The sequence below is a fragment of the Stegodyphus dumicola genome, chromosome 9 (genome assembly GCF_044657685.1).
Source record: "Stegodyphus dumicola isolate Sdum_Otavi_A_Nest chromosome 9, ASM4465768v1".
Classification (NCBI taxonomy): domain Eukaryota; kingdom Metazoa; phylum Arthropoda; class Arachnida; order Araneae; family Eresidae; genus Stegodyphus; species Stegodyphus dumicola.
The window spans coordinates 41,511,956-41,533,404 of NC_140776.1; the positions used below are offsets into that span (position 1 = coordinate 41,511,956).

Genomic DNA, 21,449 nt, shown 5'->3' on the forward strand with positions numbered 1-21,449 from the left:
TAATGTGGTTTGGCATATTTCAATACTGTCCCGATATTGCTTGCCATTAATTCTCTTCATGCATCACCTGTATTTTTGTTTGTTTTCTGATGTAGTTTTCCCAAAATTCCATTAAGTTCTTGTTCTCCAGTGCTTGATGTCACAGTTCAAGAACAAATGATATGAGCATAAATGAATGGGAAACTCCAGAAAAAAAAAAACTGAAATATGTATTGCATCACATAAAGTGATTTGCCTGAACAGAGGGAAAATACTAATCATTTATATATTAAAAAATTTTAATTCAAATTTCTTAGAAATTATTTTTATTTCAGTCAGTTATAACTTAATTTATTTGAGTTAGTTGAGGTTTTGTTGAGTTTTAATACAAAATACCAGAATATGCAGCATGAAGGCAGTCAAAAACGTTATATTCAGCTTGCTGCCTACCTCAATTTTTTATCATTATTATTTAAATGTACAATAATTACTTCCAAATTCATTCTCCCTTTACTTTTCAGTAATAGAGTCTCAATACAGGAGTTTTCATTAACATGTCTAGGTAGACTATATTTTAGTGTACCCCTTGAAATGTTTTGGATACCCTATTATGACATGATTGGTTGCAATGTGTGACTGTGGTGATTTTGATTGTTGAGAAAATTTTCTCAGCGCTTGTTTCTGCATTGGACGTTGGTTATTTTGTACTTTACACTGTAAAATGGCTGCCGGTGGTAAGATTAACCAAATTTCTGCACTATTTAGAACAAAAACGTTGACTGGTGTCTAAATGAAGATTTAAATGGCTTCGTTCAAATCTCAGTAAATTATACACTGACATTTATGGATTTGGAAACCGGAGCTCATATTAACACTATGGAAGGTATGTGAAGTGTAATAAAATGGAATTTTCGAAAGAAATGCCACAGAATCAGAGGATATTTTTGTTTTTACTTTTAAGAATTTATGTGGCAATAGCAGTATACAGATTCTAGCTCAGATAATTTTAAACAGGTTTTGGATGCTTTTAAAGAATTCTATGTGCTACACATCGAAGACGCAGATATTTCTAAATAAGGCAAGTAGATATTTCCTTTTTGTACTGCGCACATTACATAACATACATTTCCAATTTTATGTTATTTCCTCGTTTTATTTTAATTTAAAATGCAGTTTATTAAGTTCATAAATTTTTTATGTTTAATTCATTATGGTTTGGATGCTATTTTACTTGGGAGGGCATTGCACAAAAACAGGAATGGTGCCACAAAATCACCAATTTTTGCAAAGAGGCACCCTGAAATATATTTTTCTCGCATGTTTAAATAAGGTATGGCTTTTTTAAGCAAAATGATCCACACCCCTAAATTAATATTATTACTACCCTGGTTTAGGAAGATTAATTTGAAATTTCTGTACGATTTAGAACGAAAGGGGAAAAGAGCATTAATTGACGACTGGTGTGTAAATGAAGGTTTATTTAGAAGCCATTTTCCGGACAGTCCGGAACTACAGAAGACATTTTTTACTCTAATTTTTTTTTTTTTTAAATTTATGCACTGATACCGATACATGGATTCAAGTTCAGATAATTTTAGGAAGTTTTTGGATGCTGTTAAGGAATTTTCTGTGCCACAGACTGAAGATGAAGAAATTTCTAAATAAGGGTAAGTGGGCCTTGTGTAGTGCTTAGATGCACAAGAGGTTTTTCCTTTTTTATGTTATTTTGCTGTTTGGTTTAAAATGTAGTTAGTTTATCGAGATTATGTATTTTTTGTTTGCCACTACTGTTGAATTGGGTGCTCCTTTGACTTCTTAAGTGAAAATATATATGTGTACATGGACAAAGTCAAGTGAGTGCGCAATGCCAAGTTTGTGCAATTCTCTGATGTTTTTATAAGTGAAAATAGGTTGATGTGTACATGGATAAAGAAAAAGGCACGCAATGCCTAGTTTGCACAATTCTGCGATTTTTTTTAAAGTGAAAATAGGTCAGTGTGTACATGGACACCAAGTTTGACTTATTATGTGTAGTGGCAATTTTTGGCGCTAAAATCGCCGCTACACAAAGCCAAAATAACAAGTCAAAGAGTTGCACAAACTTGGTATCCATGTGCCACCAAAAATCACCAATTTTCTCCAGGGTACCAGTAAATATACTTTTATCATATATTTTAAGTAGCAATAAGATGGAAGCATATCATAAAATGTAGAAAAACAAGACTAAGCAGTTTGATTTACTTAAATGAAACTGAATTTTGAAAACATACTTGCCAACCTATGACACTCAAAAATCAGGAGATTTTTTTACGAAATCAGGAGATTTTTCACAATGTTAAAAAGACTTTTTAAATGATAAAAATATAGTTTTTAATAATGAATTAACTTTAAATAGTAACTAATTCTTAAATGCAAGCAACAAAAAAATACCTTACACATAAAAAACATTTTTATTACTTGCATCGTTTAAGGAAAAAAAAAAAAAAAAAAAAAAGACACTTTAGTTTTCGTACAAATGTTATAAACAGTGGCAAATTTTGCTTTCTTTAAGAAAGAAACTTCATAATTTTGTTCACAGCAATTGCTACGTAGGCCTGTTTTCGCTAATAAAAGTTTTTCGAATGTGTCATCACTAATATTAGATCTAAATTTAGTCCTCGTTTTCGCAACACTGAGAATCCTCTCACACTCTGCATTACTATAGGGAACTGTCAAGATGGTAACACAATTCTAGACAGTTCACTATATTTTACAGTTCCATCAGCACCTTTCACTTTTCCAATTAAAACTCCACTGGGTGTCAATCCTAGCTGATTTTATAACTTCATCCAAGTTTTCTAATTGTAAACTGCTGTTATGCAGCTGTTACAATTAGGAAACTTGAATGAAGACTTGGATGGATTGTTTCAATTTTTCCTTCCTTTTAGAACTCCTTTCAAGATAATAATAAATATCAACGATGTGTTCATCCACATTTATGGGTAAAGAAGCTGCCCCTTTTTCAGCTGCTAAATTTAAGAGGTGACAGGTGCACCTCATAATCTGAATTTTCCTTTTCTTAAGATGCCTGCAACACCAGTCTTCCAAGCCTACCAATACTGGTGCATTATCGGCACCAAGTGCTAAGCAATTATCCAGAGGGCCTGCATTTTCTTTTAAAGTTTTAATAATTAGCTGTGCTATATTAAAGCCTGTCAAATGTCCTTCTAAAGTAGGAACATAAAGTAAACTGCACTCAATTTCTGAAGACTCTGGATCAAAAAAATAACAATTGGATACAGTTTTGAATCGGTATTATTACTTCCATCCGTAGAGAGGCAGAAAGGAGCTGTTTTAATGCTATCAATAACTGAAGATTTATTTTTCAAACCCATTTCTTTAACAATTGATCCTGTTTTGATTCTTGGACCTTGAGTATTTTTTAGCGATTTCACTATCGGGAAACATTTTTCTAAATAAAGCTGCAGCGTGATCCGATGCATTCAGTGGCAGGATGTGCTCCAGTAAAAAGGCATAGAACAGACATTCTGCATTAATAACTTTTTGGTCCTTTGTTTCCGAAGAAAAATTTAATTTTCCGTTTTTTTAAAAACAACTCATGTTATCCTTGTGTTTTTGCGTACGTACATGTTTGAGAACATCCGCCCTTCCACCATGCGAAATCGAAAAATCGCAACGACGGGTGGTACACATCGCAAATTTATTACATTTCTTTGAGGAAATAATGGAATGAAAGTCAACTGTGTACGATTTTTGAAATGTACACGAGTATTTCACTTTCTCGCAGACGTAGCAAAAGATGATAATTTCTAAAACTATTTCCCTAAGGCACGTGTACTCACACAACTCTGGACAAAATGAAAGAAATAACTAAAGCACGTCCAAATAACAACTTACTTTGTCCTCACTGGCTAATATATGCCAGCTGACACGCAGTGGAGCTCGAAGCCCATTGGAGAACTGGAGAACGACGTTTCTGGATACGTATAATGCTGTCACTCACAAAGCAGAAGCTATCTGATTAGCAAGGTTTTGTTTTAGATATAATGTAGAATAATTCAATTGCTTTCAGACATCCAAAAGCACTTTGTTTTTATTCATATAACAAAGTATTAAGCCAAGTTTCATAAAAGTCGTGAGAAATTTTAAGAATAAGAAAAAGTCGGGAGAAATATATCGTAAATCGGGTTGGCGGGAGAGCGGTCGAAAAGCGGGAGTCTCCCGCTTAAATCGGGAGAGTTGGCAACTCTGTGAAAATAATGAAATATTTTTTATATTTAATACTGTTTTTACAGTACACTGCATAATGCACTGTTGTAAGCAGCAAAATTATCAACTTAAAAACATTTTTCTAATCCATAATGTCCTACAATATAAAAATTAGAAACATTTACACTTCATACTGCAAATGCTAATAACCGTTACAAATCCTGTGGCATGACGTCCACAACTTCAGAACTGCAGTATTTTTGTGCACACATATGAGAACAGGTAAACCATCAACACATATCTAGACTTGTATTGCAATACTCATGGATTTATACACTTTTTATAATCACTATTTCACTGCACAGAAGTCACTGACTGTAAAACTATAAACATGGGCCATATATATTTTTTGATTGTTTCATAAAATGCTTTCCTTTTGTTATGATTATTTATGAACAGAACAGTATGTGCAGTAAAGACATTCAAGCTAGTCTTTTACGACAATTACTAAAACAGCCAGTTGACAATATTTTGTAAGAGCATGGACAACAAGTCCAAATTATTACCTAATGCTACACCTGCTTTTAGTTAAAAACATTCATGTTACACACAGTTAATAAACTAGTAGCTCGGGAACAGATACAACCATTAGTATAAAGAAAATGGTTTATGCATTTTAATACAAATAAAATGAAAAAGATCTGATCCACACAACTCATTTTGCTCAACTTATTATTAACAGAAAAAAAAAAAAATTGGAATTTGAATTCCATTAAATAAATAAAAAACAGCTACATCTGACACCCCCCTAGCCCAAAATCAAAACGTTTTGAGAGATCATTATACATTTTTAAATCATTTTATATTACAAACATCTTGAGATATTAAAGTATAGTACAGGATATTATTTCTAAATAGTTAAATATATTTACAGTATAAATAGCAGTTTAACTCGTAAGAAACATATTCATCTACATTAAAATAACTAATTTTTTTTTTAAGTGTTACTAAAAACTATTTATTATAACTTACAATTTTGCTATTAGAAAAATTACCAATGATAAATATAAAGTTTACTGAGTACAGAATTCAATCAGGTAAAGCTGTGCATTAATAAAAAATTTACACATATTTTCCAACAAAACAATGTAAAAAAAAAAAAGTTAATGCTTACATGTTGGAACAGGAATCTAATCTAAATCTGCTGATACATCACTTCAATCAAATATTATCTTAATCACCTTTTCAGAGTTTAAATAGCTTCAATGAATAATGTTTCTGTCATTCAATAAAGATGCTACTATTAGTTTTCAGAATAATTTAATATGTTTAAGGCATGTATCTAATGAATACACACATGTACACTACAACAATTACTTTATTTTCAAACTACATAAGTGCACATATCAATAAAATACTGACATCCCAAGTACACAAATAATGATACTTTTTAAACAAATGATGTCAAATTCTAGACTAATAAATAAGCATAAAATGATACTCACTTCATTAAATTAAAATACCAATTTGAAAAAAAGGAAAAAAAATGGTTTTATAACGGGATAGTGATTTTACAGACATAACCAATCTTAGGTAAACAATGAAATACAGAAGAGTATTTCATATTTTTAAATAATAGACTTGAAGTACAAATATTGAAAATAATATTCATACATGGAATGAAAATATGTTTTAAATGCTAAGAGCAAAAACACACACTAAAAGATGCCTTCAAAATGTTTACTTGCGAAAACACTAAATGTTGGAAATTCAATTATGCTAGAACAGAAGTATAGTTACTAGGCATTACTACTTCATGCACGAAATACACTATATTAAATGATACAAAGAGGCACCACACAAAATAGATAACAGGAATCATATAAGCAGCAAACATACCAATCAGCATTTTTGGTTTCCCAAAAATCTACAAATATATCAAGCATTTCATTAGCCATTATTCGTACACACAAGAATTCTACATTTAAAACTTTGCAATTATTTTACCAGTGAAATGGAATGCATATGCATCAATATAAATTTCTGAATAGTTACATCAACTAAAATTCAAACTTAATGACTTCCATATCATTTTCATTCATAAAAATGTAAATAGGAATTTTAACACAAAATTTAGTGCAAGAATTCAAAACCTGTAGTACTCATTTAAAATTAATACTAACGAACGGATACATAAATATGTTCTGCAAATAAAATTTTATGAATTTTATTGCTTGATATATGTTCACTTGTAAAAAATACAACATAATAATAACTTTACATAAAGCAGAAATGCCAACTTTGAAGACACTTTAAAACATTCCATCTATAAAGTATGAATACATTTTACAATAATTTTTAGATAGTTCACATAAATAAATGTTGAATGGAGTTTAGATATAAGTTTCACACATGAAGCGTATTAGCTACACATTTTAAACAAATACTTTGCACACTTAAGGTATAAGTTTCACATATTAAGCGTGTTAACTACACATTTTAAATAAGTATTTTCCATACTTAATAGGAAGATTTTCAATAAACAGCTTACTCCAATTTTAAAAACCTGACAATGAACTATCAATCCACTTAAAAAGCATTATTAACATAATATTTAATAACAGTTATATGTTGATCAATGCTTTAATATAGATTTTGTTCTACAAAACTAAGTCAGAATTTTCGATTCAATTATAACTCTTATTAATTTAACATAAATGAAGCAATGTACAATATCTTTTATACACTGCATTAACAAAATCTAATCCTTTGGAAAAATAATTTTAAAGCATTTACTCAAACATGAATAACAAATTTCAGTATGATATTAGGTTAAAGATCTACAACATTCTTACCAACAGACAAAAGAATTCAAACTTGATGTCTTGGAAGTTTAAAAACGCAAATGAACAGTTTCCAAATAAATTTATGTTGCATAACGCTTGGTCCAGAGTCGGGCGATGCGATCATGCTCCTCTCTATGCTGAACATACTGGGTAGCAATACTACCTACCAGAGGATCAGCTGGGTTACTATCGGTAAGCAACGAGCAAATAGATAAGAGTACTTTCGAAATGGTGAGCGCAGGACTCCAATTGTCTTTTAAAATGTCCAAACATATGACGCCTTGGCTATTGATATTGCAATGATAAATTCTGGTGCGAAATGTTACCTTGGGAGGTTTAAACGGATATTCTGGAGAGAAATGGATGTCAAGGAAAAATACACCTCCTTCATAAGCTGAGCCTGGAGGGCCTAGAATAGTAGACACCCACTCATATAAATTATCACCTTTAGGCCCTGCACTACAGTTGGGTGGCGGATCCAAAGTTATTTCCGCTAATTCTTTCTGAATTCGCTTCATACTGGTATTCAGCGCTTTCGACATCTTAGGAGTAGACTTTGTCTCCTTGGTTTCTTTCTCACGCTCCGAGTTCGATGACGATGACCCACTCAGTCGACTTCTCGACGAACTCGCTCCTCCGGAATTGCTAGATGACGCCATCACATAGATTGAACGTCGATACGATATTCGTCCTTTTAAACTGTGTTTATTATGGTAATATTTCGTTTATAGAACTTACTTAGCGTTACACAGCTACAAACTCATTAACCTTAACGCATCTATTGTTCTGGAAGCTGGTAGTTAAAGTAGAAGTGCCAAGTTTTTATCTCATTGGTTACAGTTAAAGCTTTCGACCATTCTCCTTCTCCTGCGCCACCTCACATGAGGCTCGCTCGCTAGCTTCTTCTAAAAGCTGTTTCAGTTAAAATACTCCGCGCCAGTAGATGGCAGTAGCTGTTGGATAGGGAACATCGTTAGAGAGCACGGTTTTCGCGCGCCGCCTTTGAAGGTTTGAAATTTTGATTGCTACGATGAACCTTGACCACACGGCATTTATTATTTCGCATTTGAGAAACGCACAGAATAAAAATACATATCGCATTATTTAAAAAAAAAAAGAGTTCATTCCAAATCAGACGTTATTTATATTTTATATTAAATTTTAAAAATCTGCAGATGAATTTTTTTATATTTGCGCAAAAGAAATATAATTTTTTTTTTTTTTTAAACTTTTTACAAAAAACTTTTACGTAATTTTAGGTAGTGTTTGTTTACATTGACTTGTAAGAATTTCGTTTTGGTTCTGCTTTGCTGTGTCTGAATATAATTTGTTAATGTGCTTATAATTTTTATTTCATTTTAATTTCTTTAATTTAAAAATATTTCATTTGTACAAAAATTACCGTAGATGATTTTTTTAGGTAAATTGCTTTTTTTACATAATTTAATTTAGTTTTCTTAAATTTTCACTTACTAATTACTTTTTTTGCGATAATCGTTTAGCAGTTTTACCATTTCTTAAGATTAACATTTATTACTTAATAATATATTATTAAGTAACAAATGTTAATAAGTAATGAATATTAATTTGCTCATCCGTTTTCTGATTATAATTTGGAATGTTCTAATTTTATGCTGTCTAATTTTTATATAGTATTATTTGTTTGCCGTGACGTCGAAGCAGATTATATATTGATGATCGATTAAAAAATTTTAATCTTAAATTTTTAAATTTTCACTTACTAATTACTTTTGTTTTGCGATAGTCATTTAGCTGTCTTGCCGTTTCTTGGGATTAACATTTATTACTTGAATATTAATTTGCTCGGTTGGTTTTTCTGATTCTAACTTGGAATGTTCTAATTTTATTTTTAATAATTTTTATACAGTATTATTTGTTTGTCAGAGCAGATTATATACTGATGATTGATTAAAAAATTTTTAACTTTATTTTATTACATTCATTATTAATATTATTTTTAAAAAATTCAATGATCTTACATTTTTGTTTTAAATTAACTTTTTTTTTTGTCTAACTTTTGAATTATTTCACAAAATTATATGTTGACTTTGTTGCTATGATGATCCAGAAAAATGTGGCTTTGTCGAAAATTTTTCGGCTGCTTCTTGAAAAAGACCATGAAATTTTCAACTAATTGTTTTATCATATTATTATTATTATTATTATCAGTTAGTCGTTTTTGATCTGATTTTGATTTATATTCTATCTGTTAACTTGTCAGCCACCAACTTTGATTTCATTATGCGTGCATGCGTAATAATTCGGATACATAGATACGTAGTAAAGAAAGATAAATGATGCGTAGTGAGGAAATTTTCAGACATTGACAAATTAATATTTTCTTTTATTTAGGTTGATATACATTTTTAAGCCACCATACGTAACTGAGAACTAAAAGCGCGCCTGTTCCAGAAGTACATGATACCCATTTATAATTTTGAAGAGAGGCAAAACAGCATGCCATTTAGCCGACAAGAAGAAAGCAAGTGCGTAATTCGATATCGGAGTCTTCAAAAGGAGAAAGGTTTAGTTTACAAATTTTGACTTTCACTTAAAAACTAGCAGAGCCATCCAGCATTATGAAAAGGATGGAGAGGGGAAATATCCAAACCAAATTAGAATTTTAAGGGTCCACTTATATATATGTACACACTGTTGCTATCAGGCCGTTTTTCACAAAAATAAGCTGCTTTTTAGATTCATTGTCCGGATTAATTATTAGTTTATCTGGCTTTCGTAGAAATTGCGAAATTATAATGATATAAAAAAAATTCGCAAAAAGATTTTTGAGTATTTATTTTAACGGATAATGAATGTAATTTCACTTCCATTCAAGCTTATCATAAGGCCAGAAGTGAATACTGTAAAACTGGTGTAACAGATTTAGTTTATAAGTTTTTAATTTTTGCTTTACTTATTCATTGTAAGTTAGCAAGTTCTGAATATGTTTGTATATTATTTTATGTAAAATAAATGTATATTATATATAAAATAAACAATTAAAGAGGTAAAATTCATAATTTTTGTTTTAATTCCTAATTTGCTGTTTAAACCTTTTGCTTAACAGAGATAATTAAAGTTTTTTACTAGTGGCTTTTTTTTTTATCAAGCGAAAGTAAGACGAAGTAGTTTTTTAATTTTAAAATTAAACAATTAATTAAGCTATTTTTTATATTTCATGCAGGAAAAAATATGATATAATTTCGGAAATTATTACTGTTATTTTTTTAACTTAAATTTAATTAAAAAAATGTTCTCACTTACAAGACTGCTGCGAAATTCATAAATATGCCCAAAAAATTGACTTTGGTAAAATTAAAAAAGAAACTGATTTTGATAAAATAAAAGATGACTATATTTTTAATGAACTTTGTACAATAAAGGAAATATTAGGGTATTTGAAAGGGAAGTTAAAAGAAGGTAGGAGGAATTCAGAGTTATAGGCAATTATATTAAAAAAAAAGAGGAAATTTTCAAACTCAGATGTTAACTGAATTTATATTTAGGATTCAGACTTCCAATGCATACGCTGAAAGATGTTTGTTTTCGGTGAATAATTATTCAAGTACGATGTGAAGTAGATTAACACTGGAAAAGATTAAAGCTTTAAATACTGGTTTGCAGTAAGATAAAAATTGAATGTAATTTACGACCAAAAATGCGCTTTTAAAGCGGAAATTAAAATAGTAATAATAAATTTTAATATAGTTTCAATTATTTTCCTGTAGTTTTCTAATATATGTATATTACTCCTGTTAGTTTTTTTTTTTTTTTTTTTTTCCAAATTCATATAATTACATTATATATTGTACCTATGGTACTTTACCGTACATTATAAATGTTATTATGCATAACTATTCTTACTTTTAAGTATTATTTGTGCATTTAATATCGATATCCGAGTGTGACTAATTATTTTATTATATGTCACATGTGATTATTTAATGATGTGTCATGTTACATGTTTACCTTCCAAAAGGAAAATATTTATTTTCTTACTATAAATACAACAAAACAATTTTTTTTCCTTCCCTTCCCCCATGACATCCTGATTTTAAAATGTGTGGGTCAAAAATTTTCAAAACGGTGGCAACGCTTATATATATAAATCGGAAGTTCAAATGCTTGGAAAATAGCGCTTGAAGGAAGAGAAATTTAAATTTAATTCAGAAGCTTCTTTAATCAAACATTTAATTATTAACTGTCTGCATTGAATTCAGAAGGTATTAATTCATAATTATTACAACTACAAAAAAAGTACAGTAAAACATTACTAATAAGAATGGACTCACTGGTAAAAAGCTTTAAAGAATTCAGTTCACCAATTAAAGAAGCTATGATTGTTTTAACAGAATCAAAGTCAAAACTGCGATGAAATATTATAAACATTTGTTAAAATATAGGTTTGTGCAGTCCAAATTAATATTCTGAGTGGCTGTTTCAAGTACCGAAAGATGCCGCCCAGACGGAAGAATGGTTAGTGACTGACTGCCGTACCGAAGGACCCGGTTAAGAATCCCGGATAAGGCATAGATGTAAACCAATAGGAGGCAACCGTGGCCGGAATCCATAATAAAGTGACCTCCTGCTTCCGGCCTTAGTAGTGGCCAACACCTATAATGATTGGCACCTGCCACTGTAAGTTACCGTAAGTTTACTGAAAACTGTAAGTTTACTGAAAAATAAACAAGAAGGTGTGGTTTCGTGCAAACTCTCACTAAACTATTCAATTACTCATTGATCAATGAATGTTTCTTGTGCCCAAGTATCCCTGCTTTTTGATTTGTGCGTACGCAAGTACCACTAAACTTGTCTCTGTCCACTTTCTTCTATACCCTCCTCTATCTCCGACATAACCGTACAATTTCAATGCATCATCGTGACTGTAAACCTCCTTTAGGCTCACTGCTGCATTCCCGAACTGAAAAATGAAAACTACACTGCAAACTACTTCTGTTTATACGGACTGGACATTTAATTTTAAAATTTCCGTTTAAGATCTAAAATGTTAGAAAACGTTTTCCTACAAATTAATGGAACTTTTTTAAGCTGGGGCAGAGAGATTTATGCCATTTGGATTCATGGAAATTTTCACAGGAACAATTAACTTCCATAAACAGGCAAAATCTGCATATCTGAAATCGAACTTCTATCCTTACCAAGTAAAGCTCGCATATGAACTCACAAGAATATACGGATTATTCTTTTACTATTATTATTATTTTTATTAGCACCCGAGATAATTTTGTTGCTTTCGTTTTAAGATAAATACCACGTTCAGGTAAACAGTATAACTATATATTTAGCAACATACGTAATATAAAATACTTCATTTATCTTCCAGATTATTGTAGATTACTGTTTAGGAGTATAACAAGTTACTTTAAAAAAAGTGTGTATTTTTTAATAAGATTTGATACTTTCAAATGGCAACAAGATTTTTTATTAACCAAATATTTGCTCTTCATATTTCAAGGCTTCCAAACGGTGATTTCATGGTTAGATAAAAACAGAATATATCCAAAATAATTCAAGAATGCTCCCTTTTTGAGAAGACATTAGTTACTTATTCCAAAGCATGCAAGAGCTGCGTTATTATGCTTACATCCGTAAAAAAAATTTTTAAAGGATTTAGTTCGTTTTATATTATACATAGAGAAATTCCCTGAAGTCTCATTTAACTAGCTCGTTCAATCGCCAAGCACGGAAACGCTGAATACCTATTGATTAATAAATGTAATAAAATGTTAATTTAAACAGTATTTAAATTAACATTTACACCATTAATAGAAGAACCTTTCATATAATACAACAGTTACGCCCTTGAAAATCAGTCGGGAAATCGAGAAATTTTCCGAGGCGCCTACCCGCCTTGTCCCCTGATTCCGTTTCGGTTTATCTGATTACAGCATAGCACACGAGGGCTATCTGACTAAGGTAAGGGATGCCTTCGTGGAGGAATTTATAAGGGTGATTGGCCCGTATAACACTTAACACATGAGGAAAACCACGAAAACTCCCATGTAGCAAGACCGCTCGCATGGAATCGAACAATGATCGAACTACCAGTGATCAGCGACTTTACTGCTCGGTTGCTCCTTGTGCCCTGGTATCGGTGATTCAAAAATGGATGAAACATTATCATGCAGAGTTCACACACAAATATATATATATACACACATATAAAATAAGATCTGAAGGATTTCATATTTTAAATTACGTCGAAAGGGCAGCTTTTTTAACGTTTTGTGTGTTAGCTTTATTTACTAAATATCATGTTCTTTGCACTTTTAAACCATAAAATTCAGTTCAACAGCAATGTTTCAAAATAATTTTAAAATGAGCATATCTTTAGAATTTCCGATACACAGTTCCTCGTGCTGGAGATAAAAAGCCAACCCTACCCCGTAGAGTGTTGCCATTGCTCGCTTTTAAATCGTTGAGTTTGTTAATCAAAAATTCGTTAAAGTTTTACACAATATGAAACCAATTTATAATTTGGGCTTTCAGATGCCCATATTTGCAGTAGGATTACGTCATTCAAAATTGGATAGCTCTAGGTACCGCTGTTTTTCACAGTGCGAGAAACATTCAAATATACATACAAATTCTTAATTGTTTAATTTCTTTAAAAATAATACAGAGCGATAATATTTGGTGGCAACAGTTTGAAAAGTGAAACGGACATCTTTGAAAAGTGAAACGGACATTTGCGTCAGATTCGACGCAAAATCGCAAAACGAAGTCCTTCAAGGACAAAGCCCTTTTGGACTAAAAATATGACATTAAGTACATAAAATGATGTTTAAAACTGTGATTTTTAAAAAAATTTCTATCCTTCTCTCCACTTGCGTTCTAGCAAACAATAGAGGTACCGCAAAAGAACGTCATACAAGCACCACTGTATCTTCCTTTAGATATACATGCAATGATGAGCTAAAAAAAGGCCTTTGGACCATGTTTAAAAGTATTTGCCCACTCCTTATCTAGAATCTTGCCGACGATTTTGCAACTAGAAGAAAAACCAAAATAACTCCTTAGAACACTGGAATTAAATTTTTACTTCTAAAATAAATATAGAGTTTTTATTTTCTCCTTTCGGTGTGTACTGAGAGGGAGGCAAAAGCTTTTTTAAAGTAGATTTTTTACGTCACTGGATGCCATTTGTGTTGTTGTTACGCTGATCGGGCCATACCCTGCATTGTAGGCTGGCGTGCTAATACATATTTAAATACATACGCCTTGTAGGGTCTCATCTTGTAACATAAATATTAATCATGTAGAATCATATATAAATAAAGCTTGGTATTTGCTGAAATAAAATTTCTAAAGCAATCTGATATATGCAATTTACGGACCTATTCGCTGCAAAAGGAGTTTATCAGGAAATATTACAAATGGATACTCTCAAACTTTATTAACGTGATAAAAAAATGTTGTTACTCTTATGAGCAATTACAAAGTAATTACAGTTACAGAGAAGTATTTTTTTAAATGTGTCACAGACATAAATTAATACCTTCACCCAATAATTTTACTCCCCTTTCGCTAACAACCACAGTTCTCCCAAGAGGGATACTTGGAAGAGGTCGGGTATAAATAACAAGTAACGAATAGGCGAACATCAGCTGCCACTCATATGACGAAGCCAACTCACCGGAAATACAGCCCATACCGGAAATAGCCTTTGCGATTCCGATGATATAATGAACGTTCATTAGTTAAACGACTGTTAGAAGACTTCTCTTTTCTGACGGTTAAAAAAATAGACGGAAGAGAAGCACAGCAATGTTTTCATAAAACCAGTATCAATATGAAATATGTTTAATTTTGAATAGGAATAATACATTGAAATATGTTTAATTGGTATGAATTAAAATATGTTTAATTTTGCATAGGAAGTATATTTTTTTCCACTTCAGCTATATGCTGAACAATTGTTGCAGGATGAGCAAATACATTATTATAGGAAGAATATGGTTAGAACTTGCATTTTAAATTTACAGTGAAATCATTTTTCATTACTATAATAAACTATTTTATCGAAAGAATAGATGAATTTCGTTATCCCCCAAACCACCTATGCATTTTACTATCTGTCGTCTAAATCTCGATTTCCATTTTCTTGTTTTTACTTCCTTGTACGAAGCAAAGAAAGTACTGTAATCACGAAAAATTCCGGGTGCCATATTTCAACGAAAATATCCATTTTGACCGTTATCGAATGCAATTTAAAGATGTTTTTGCGTGACATCTGTACGTAAGGGCAGAATAAAGGACTCTTTTTCCCAAACGAATAATAAAACTGATTTAAAATGGATTCAGAAGAGATATGTTTTGTGGCGTCTGTACGAACGTACGTACGTATGCATTTATCTCGCATAACTCAAAAACAACTAGCCTCAGAAGGTTGAAATTTTGTATATAGGACTGCTATAACATGTAACTGTGCACCTCCCTTTTTTGGTTGCAATCGGCCACACCAAAAGTATATAAAATACCCACTTTTTTAGTCTTATATGTTGGTAAATTGTCCATTTTTTGCTTTAAAAATTGAATGAATTATGTTGGTTTTATCTTCCGGTTAAGGTTTTTATGCCTTTAGTTAATCTGCATGTAATAGTTGTAGCATTATCAACAATTTAAAAGTTGTTTAAATTGCGGCTAAGCCTAGTCCCCCCTCCCTCATAGCAGCCATATTTGTTTACATTTGAAACTTAGCAGAATAGTGAATTAAGTCTCTCTGCACGTTCAGTGTCTTTTTGCCGAGTGGACCCAAAAGGAAACTTTTAGTTTTTGTGCACCGAAAAATCTGCACTTCTTGCCTGCTGACCGAATAGCTTGGTTTTGCGTATAAACTGTAATTTTAATTGCAAAAAAAAAAAAAAAAAATTTTTAATTGGTTTAACTGTATTTGGTGTTTTATGTTTTTCTATAACTTTCAATTTTTAATGAAAATATTTTGAGTTTTTATGTATTTTTACCTTTCCGCGAAGTCAGAACTGAATTAATTGAATGAGAAATATAAATGAAATGCAGGAAAAATGCGTATAATTTAATATTCCGTACAAGGAAGTCATGTGGCGTACACATCAGTTCCCCCCTTCTTTTTATGACAGAGCGCTTTTAGAACTTGATACCGATTATCAATATTTATCCTGAAAAATGAAATCCTTACATGGGAAATGCTATTAAACAGCAGATACCTGATTATATTCTTGTTGCCATTCAGAACTATCAAAATATAATGAAAAAAATATCTTCTTTCATTCTACTGTGCTAGTACACAATATATCCTTACAATTCAAAGGGTGTATTAAAGACACTGTAAAGTTAGCAATAATTCTCCGATTCTTGATTTTTGTACTAAAGGATCTATAACTGTGGATCCTCACTTATCCGTTGAATTTTTTTTTGCGGTATACTATTTTTGAAATCACAATTCGATCGTACGTATATTATACAATCTCAGACAAAAAAAAAAAAAAAAAAAAGAGACGCACCACGACGCACCGAGAAGATATAAAGCAAATTGGACACAAATTGATATGCATGCAATTTTCAACGGAAAATGCAAAATTTTACATTTTGGCTGCCAATGAATGAACGGTTTTCGCTACAGCGCATCTGATCTGCGCAACTGGAAGGATATTTAAAAGGAGAAATTACGATAGACCTCTTCACGAATTTCATTTCGTGTGCTCTGGTAGACAGTAGCTATGCCTCGCATATAGGTGCTTGAAAGATATGCGCAAAGAAGCCGGTTGGTCTTATCGGAGAATAGCTCGACATTTCAGCAGGAGCGATGCCACTATTAGACGATGTTGGTAGGAATGGGTGAACCATGGCAAATAGTCAAAAAGGAAGCGGTAGGCCTCGTGAAGACCGAACAATCGTCAGAGCAGCACTCACAGCCCCAGATGCATCATTATCATCGATTGTACGTACAACTAGTGCTTTAGTGACCACAAGGACCATTCATAGACGGCTCACAGAAAGGGGGCTGAGGTCACGGCGCCCCTTGCGCCGCCTACTATTGACCACTGTATAACGTCAAGCCCGTTTGCAGTGGTGTCGGGCTCATTCGCACTGGAATGTCACTGACTGGAGTAGAATAGTCTTCAGTGATGAATCTTTGAACTGAGTCCCGATGATTAGCGAAGGCGAGTCCGGAGACGTCCCGGACAGCGGTGTGATACCAACCTGACTGTCTTCCGGCAGACAGGCCGACAACAAGGAGTGATGGTCTGGGGTGCCATTACATTTCATAGTAGGACCCCTTTGGTTGTCATCCGTCGCAACCTTACAGCACAGCGGTACGTCGACGAAGTTCTAAGGCCCGTTGTGTTGCCCTTCATGTCACGCCACCCTGGGCTTACATTTCAGCAAGATAATGCCCGCCTCCACAATGCATATGTTTCTACTGCTTGCCTTAGTGCTTGCCGAACATTACCTTGGCCAGCAAGGTCTCCGGATCTCTCTCCTATTGAGCACGTTTGGAGCATTACGGGCAGGGCCCTCCAACCAGCTCGGGATGTTGACGATCTAAAGCGCCAGTTGGACAGAATTTGGCACGATATCTCTCAGGAGGACATCCGCAACCTCTATCAATCGATGCCAAGCCGAATAACTGTGTGCATAAGGGCCAGAGGTGGACAAACGCGTTACTGACTTTTTCACTTTGTGAAGCTCTATCACTTCAATAAATCATCCAATTTTTCTCAAACTGTAATCATTTGTTTTTCTGTACATGTACATCACTTCTACCGATTTTCGTCCCATTCGGATAACTCCTTCTTGGTGCGTCGTTTTTTTTTTTTTTTTTTTTTTTGTCTAAGAGTGTATATATAGAAGTTGGCCGCTCTTAATCGATATTGTTGTAAATTTCTCTAAACATTAAAATTTTGTAATTGACGGTTAAAATGCTTCGAACTTATTTTTATGTAACTTATAAAGCTACAATATCTTATATTGTTGAATTTACTTTTCGAACGATAGCATCGCTTATAATGCTTATAACGCATGTACTTATCCTCACTTCTACTTCGAATAACTTTTCAAACACCGCTTAGAATACTTTGCCTAATCCTCAGTTTTGCAAAGTATAACTTATTTTTATAACACTTATAACTTACCTTCATAACGCTCATAACGCATGAACGCTTATAACGCTTATATATAATACATATCTTTCATATATATGTGGGAAATCATACCGTCCAATGCTGAATGAGAATTGCCCGTTATGACGTCATCAGTACAGCATCACCCAGCGCAGTAAGAATCATCCCAGACAGCGCTGAGACCTGGTCGAGAGTGGATGGCAGACGTGAGCAGACGGCTCACACGTCTTCAAGAGTTTATGAACTTTAATTGCGCTTTCGATGTTATGCCTTTACATCATTATGTTAATCCTGCATACCGTTAACTTCATCTTTATATACTTTTCTTTATATACTTTTATTTCTTTCTATTAAATAAACCATTTAAATATTACTTCGTGCTCTCATGCTGTGAATCAAGTCAAATTCTACAAAAAAATATGGCGACCAACCGTGCGGCCTCGAATTCCAAAATGTGCGAGTACTAGAACTGTGCTTTGAACTGTGAACTGAGTGAACTGTTGTCACAAGTTATTCGATTTATTGGATTACTCGTATAAAGTGTGGATTACCCAATTGACGACGATCATCTGTCGGGTGAGTACAAAACTTTCTTTCCAATATGAAGTTAGTAGAAATTCCAGAATTGGAAGCAGCTTTAAAGAACAGTAAAAGTTCTGAAATCAAAAGTTTGCATAAGCTTATTTTTAATACTGATGGAGACCGAAATAACCGGAAACGATTACGTGAATTTTCTGGCTTTATTTTTAAACCAGATTCCGAAGAATTTAATAAGAAAATAGATACAGTGCAGAATAGTTTTACTTTGAATGAGTTAATTAAAATTTGCAATGTACTGTGCATAAATTCAGAAGGTTTAAAGACGGAAGTCGTAACCCGAATTGTCTCTTACCTATGTGATTTATCTGTATTATTTGAAAATATTTTGCATGAAGAAAATAGTGAAGATGAAACTATTAATAAAATTTCTGAAGTAATGCTTGATGATAATCAAAGAGACAATCCTGGTTTTAATGAGTCTCAAGTAAACAACAGTATGCAGCTTCCAATTCAAGATCATTTTAAACCTCATCTTAGTTTTTCTGATATTGAAAGTATTGTTAATCTTTTTTCTGGTAATGCATATGAAAATGTTGATAAATGGATTGATGAATTTGAAGATGTTATAAATTCTTTAAAATTGAGTGATTTGCATAAATTAGTTTTTGCTAAAAGATCATTAAAAGGTAAAGCGAAACTATTTATTCAGAGTGAACCTAAAGTTAATGACTGGTGCAAGTTAAAAAAGCTTTTGAAATCTGAATATGGTAAAGCTTTTAATTCTGCTGAGTTGCATGAAATGTTATGTAAACGTAAATTAATGCCTAATGAATCTTTAGATGAGTATTTTTTGAAAATGAAAGAAATGTGTTCGCGAGGTAACATTGAAGATGCTTCATTAATTAAATATGTTATTGATGGTATTCCCGATTCTGTGGTTAGGAAAACTATACTATATGGTTGCGAAACAATATCTGAATTTAAACAAAGGCTTAAAATTTATGATAAAATGAGATCGGACAATGATAAGTTTAAAAATCCGAAACCGAAAGTAGACACTCAAGTTAAAGATAGAAGTAAGCTTTCGTCATCAAACCGAAATCAATCTAACGTTAATAAGGTCAAATGTTTTAATTGCCAGGAATTAGGGCATTATTCTAAGCATTGTGTAAACAAATCAAAGGGTGTAAAATGTATAAAATGTAAGAAGTTCGGGCATTATTCAACGAACTGTCCAGAGCAGACCCCCGAGACACATCAAGCAGCTTTATTACAACGAATTTGTGACAAGGATAGAATTATGAAGACTGTTGTGAATAATCATTTAGTTGATAGTTTAGTTGACACTGGTTCAGATGTAACGATATACAGCGTAGAGTTATACAAGCAGATTGGTTCTCCTAATTTAAATTGTAGTGATATCACATTAAACGGAATTGAATCAAAACAAACGTACCCTATCGGCTTTTTTATTTCTGATATTTCAATTGATAGTTTTTCACTGCGTACGAAAATTTATGTTGTTAAGTCATTATGCAATCAAATTGTATTAGGTTTGGATGTATTGAGTCAGTTTAACTTCTCTTTTACTGAGAATGGCCTTCAAATAATTTCTCATCGGAATAAAAGTAATGTAAACTTGATAACTGCTGAGTCATCTCGAAATTCTAACGTGCGTTGCGTTATGGGAAATTTGAATATTGCTATCTCATTGAAGAATGCTTATGATCCTTCGCGATCGTCTGGCGTCTCTGTTAATGTAAACAAAAGTCCCGAAAGCGGAAGTAGCTCGACGTTTAATTACCTTTCACATCTGGTGAATGCTATTTCTGTCAACGAGATTGATTTATCGCATATTTCGAATGCAGAACATAAAGAAAGACTGTGTAATTTAATTAATTCGTACCAACCACGGAAAAATAGACAATCTGACTTCAAGATGCAAATAAATTTATGCGATGATATTCCTGTCTGTCAAAATAGAAGATACATGTCTTTCGCGGAACAAAAAATTGTTGACGATCAAATTAAGGAATGGTTGAAAGAGGGCATAATAAAGCCTAGCAATTCTAATTATTCGGCGCCTATTATTTTGTGTAACAAGCGTAATAATTCGAAACGTTTATGTATAGATTATCGGAAATTGAATAAGAAGATTATTAAAGACAAATTTCCACTGCCTTTAATTCCGGAAGTACTTGATCGCTTAGAACAGTCCAAAGTCTTCACGACACTAGATTTGAAAAATGGCTTTTTCCATGTAGACATAGATGAAAATTGCACCAAGTATACCGCATTTGTAACACATAATGGTATCTACGAATTTCTTAAAGCTCCTTTTGGTTTATGTATTAGTCCAAATGTTTTTCAAAGGTATATTTATTCAGTATTTCGTGACTTGCTAAATGAAGGTGTACTAATTATTTATATGGATGATATAGTCATACCGGCTAATGATGAAGTTGAATGTTTAGACAAATTAGAAAGAGTATTCAGAACTGCTTCGGAGTATGGATTACAAATAAATTTCAAAAAGTGCCAATTCTTAAAACGTAAAATTGAATTTTTGGGACATGTAATTGAAAACGGAACTATTCGACCATCACCTTCCAAAACTGTTGCTGTTCGAAACTTTCCACAACCGCGTAACTGTAAACAACTACAAAGCTTTTTAGGACTAACGGGATATTTTCGTAAATTCATTCCTCAGTATGCTAAAATAGCTAAACCT

The 21,449-nt window shown here is 32.4% G+C and overlaps 2 protein-coding genes across 4 annotated transcripts in view; both read right to left on the reverse strand.

Moving 5' to 3' along the window:
* LOC118196054 (neural cell adhesion molecule 1-like) overlaps positions 1–21,449 on the reverse strand; it is a 296,740-nt gene that overhangs the window by 64,110 nt on the left and 211,181 nt on the right. The gene's annotated exons all lie outside the window — the stretch shown is intronic.
* Positions 5,549–7,913, reverse strand: Ubc2 (ubiquitin conjugating enzyme 2). The gene has a single exon (XM_035367428.2). It carries the CDS (start codon positions 7,691–7,693, stop codon positions 7,115–7,117), a length of 579 nt encoding a protein of 192 aa, XP_035223319.1. The 5' UTR covers positions 7,694–7,913; the 3' UTR covers positions 5,549–7,114.

What these genes read in the sequence shown, in the direction of transcription:
- Ubc2 (XM_035367428.2), bottom strand. Translation starts at nt 7,693, where the DNA reads ATGGCGTCATCTAGCAATTCCGGAGGAGCGAGTTCGTCGAGAAGTCGA.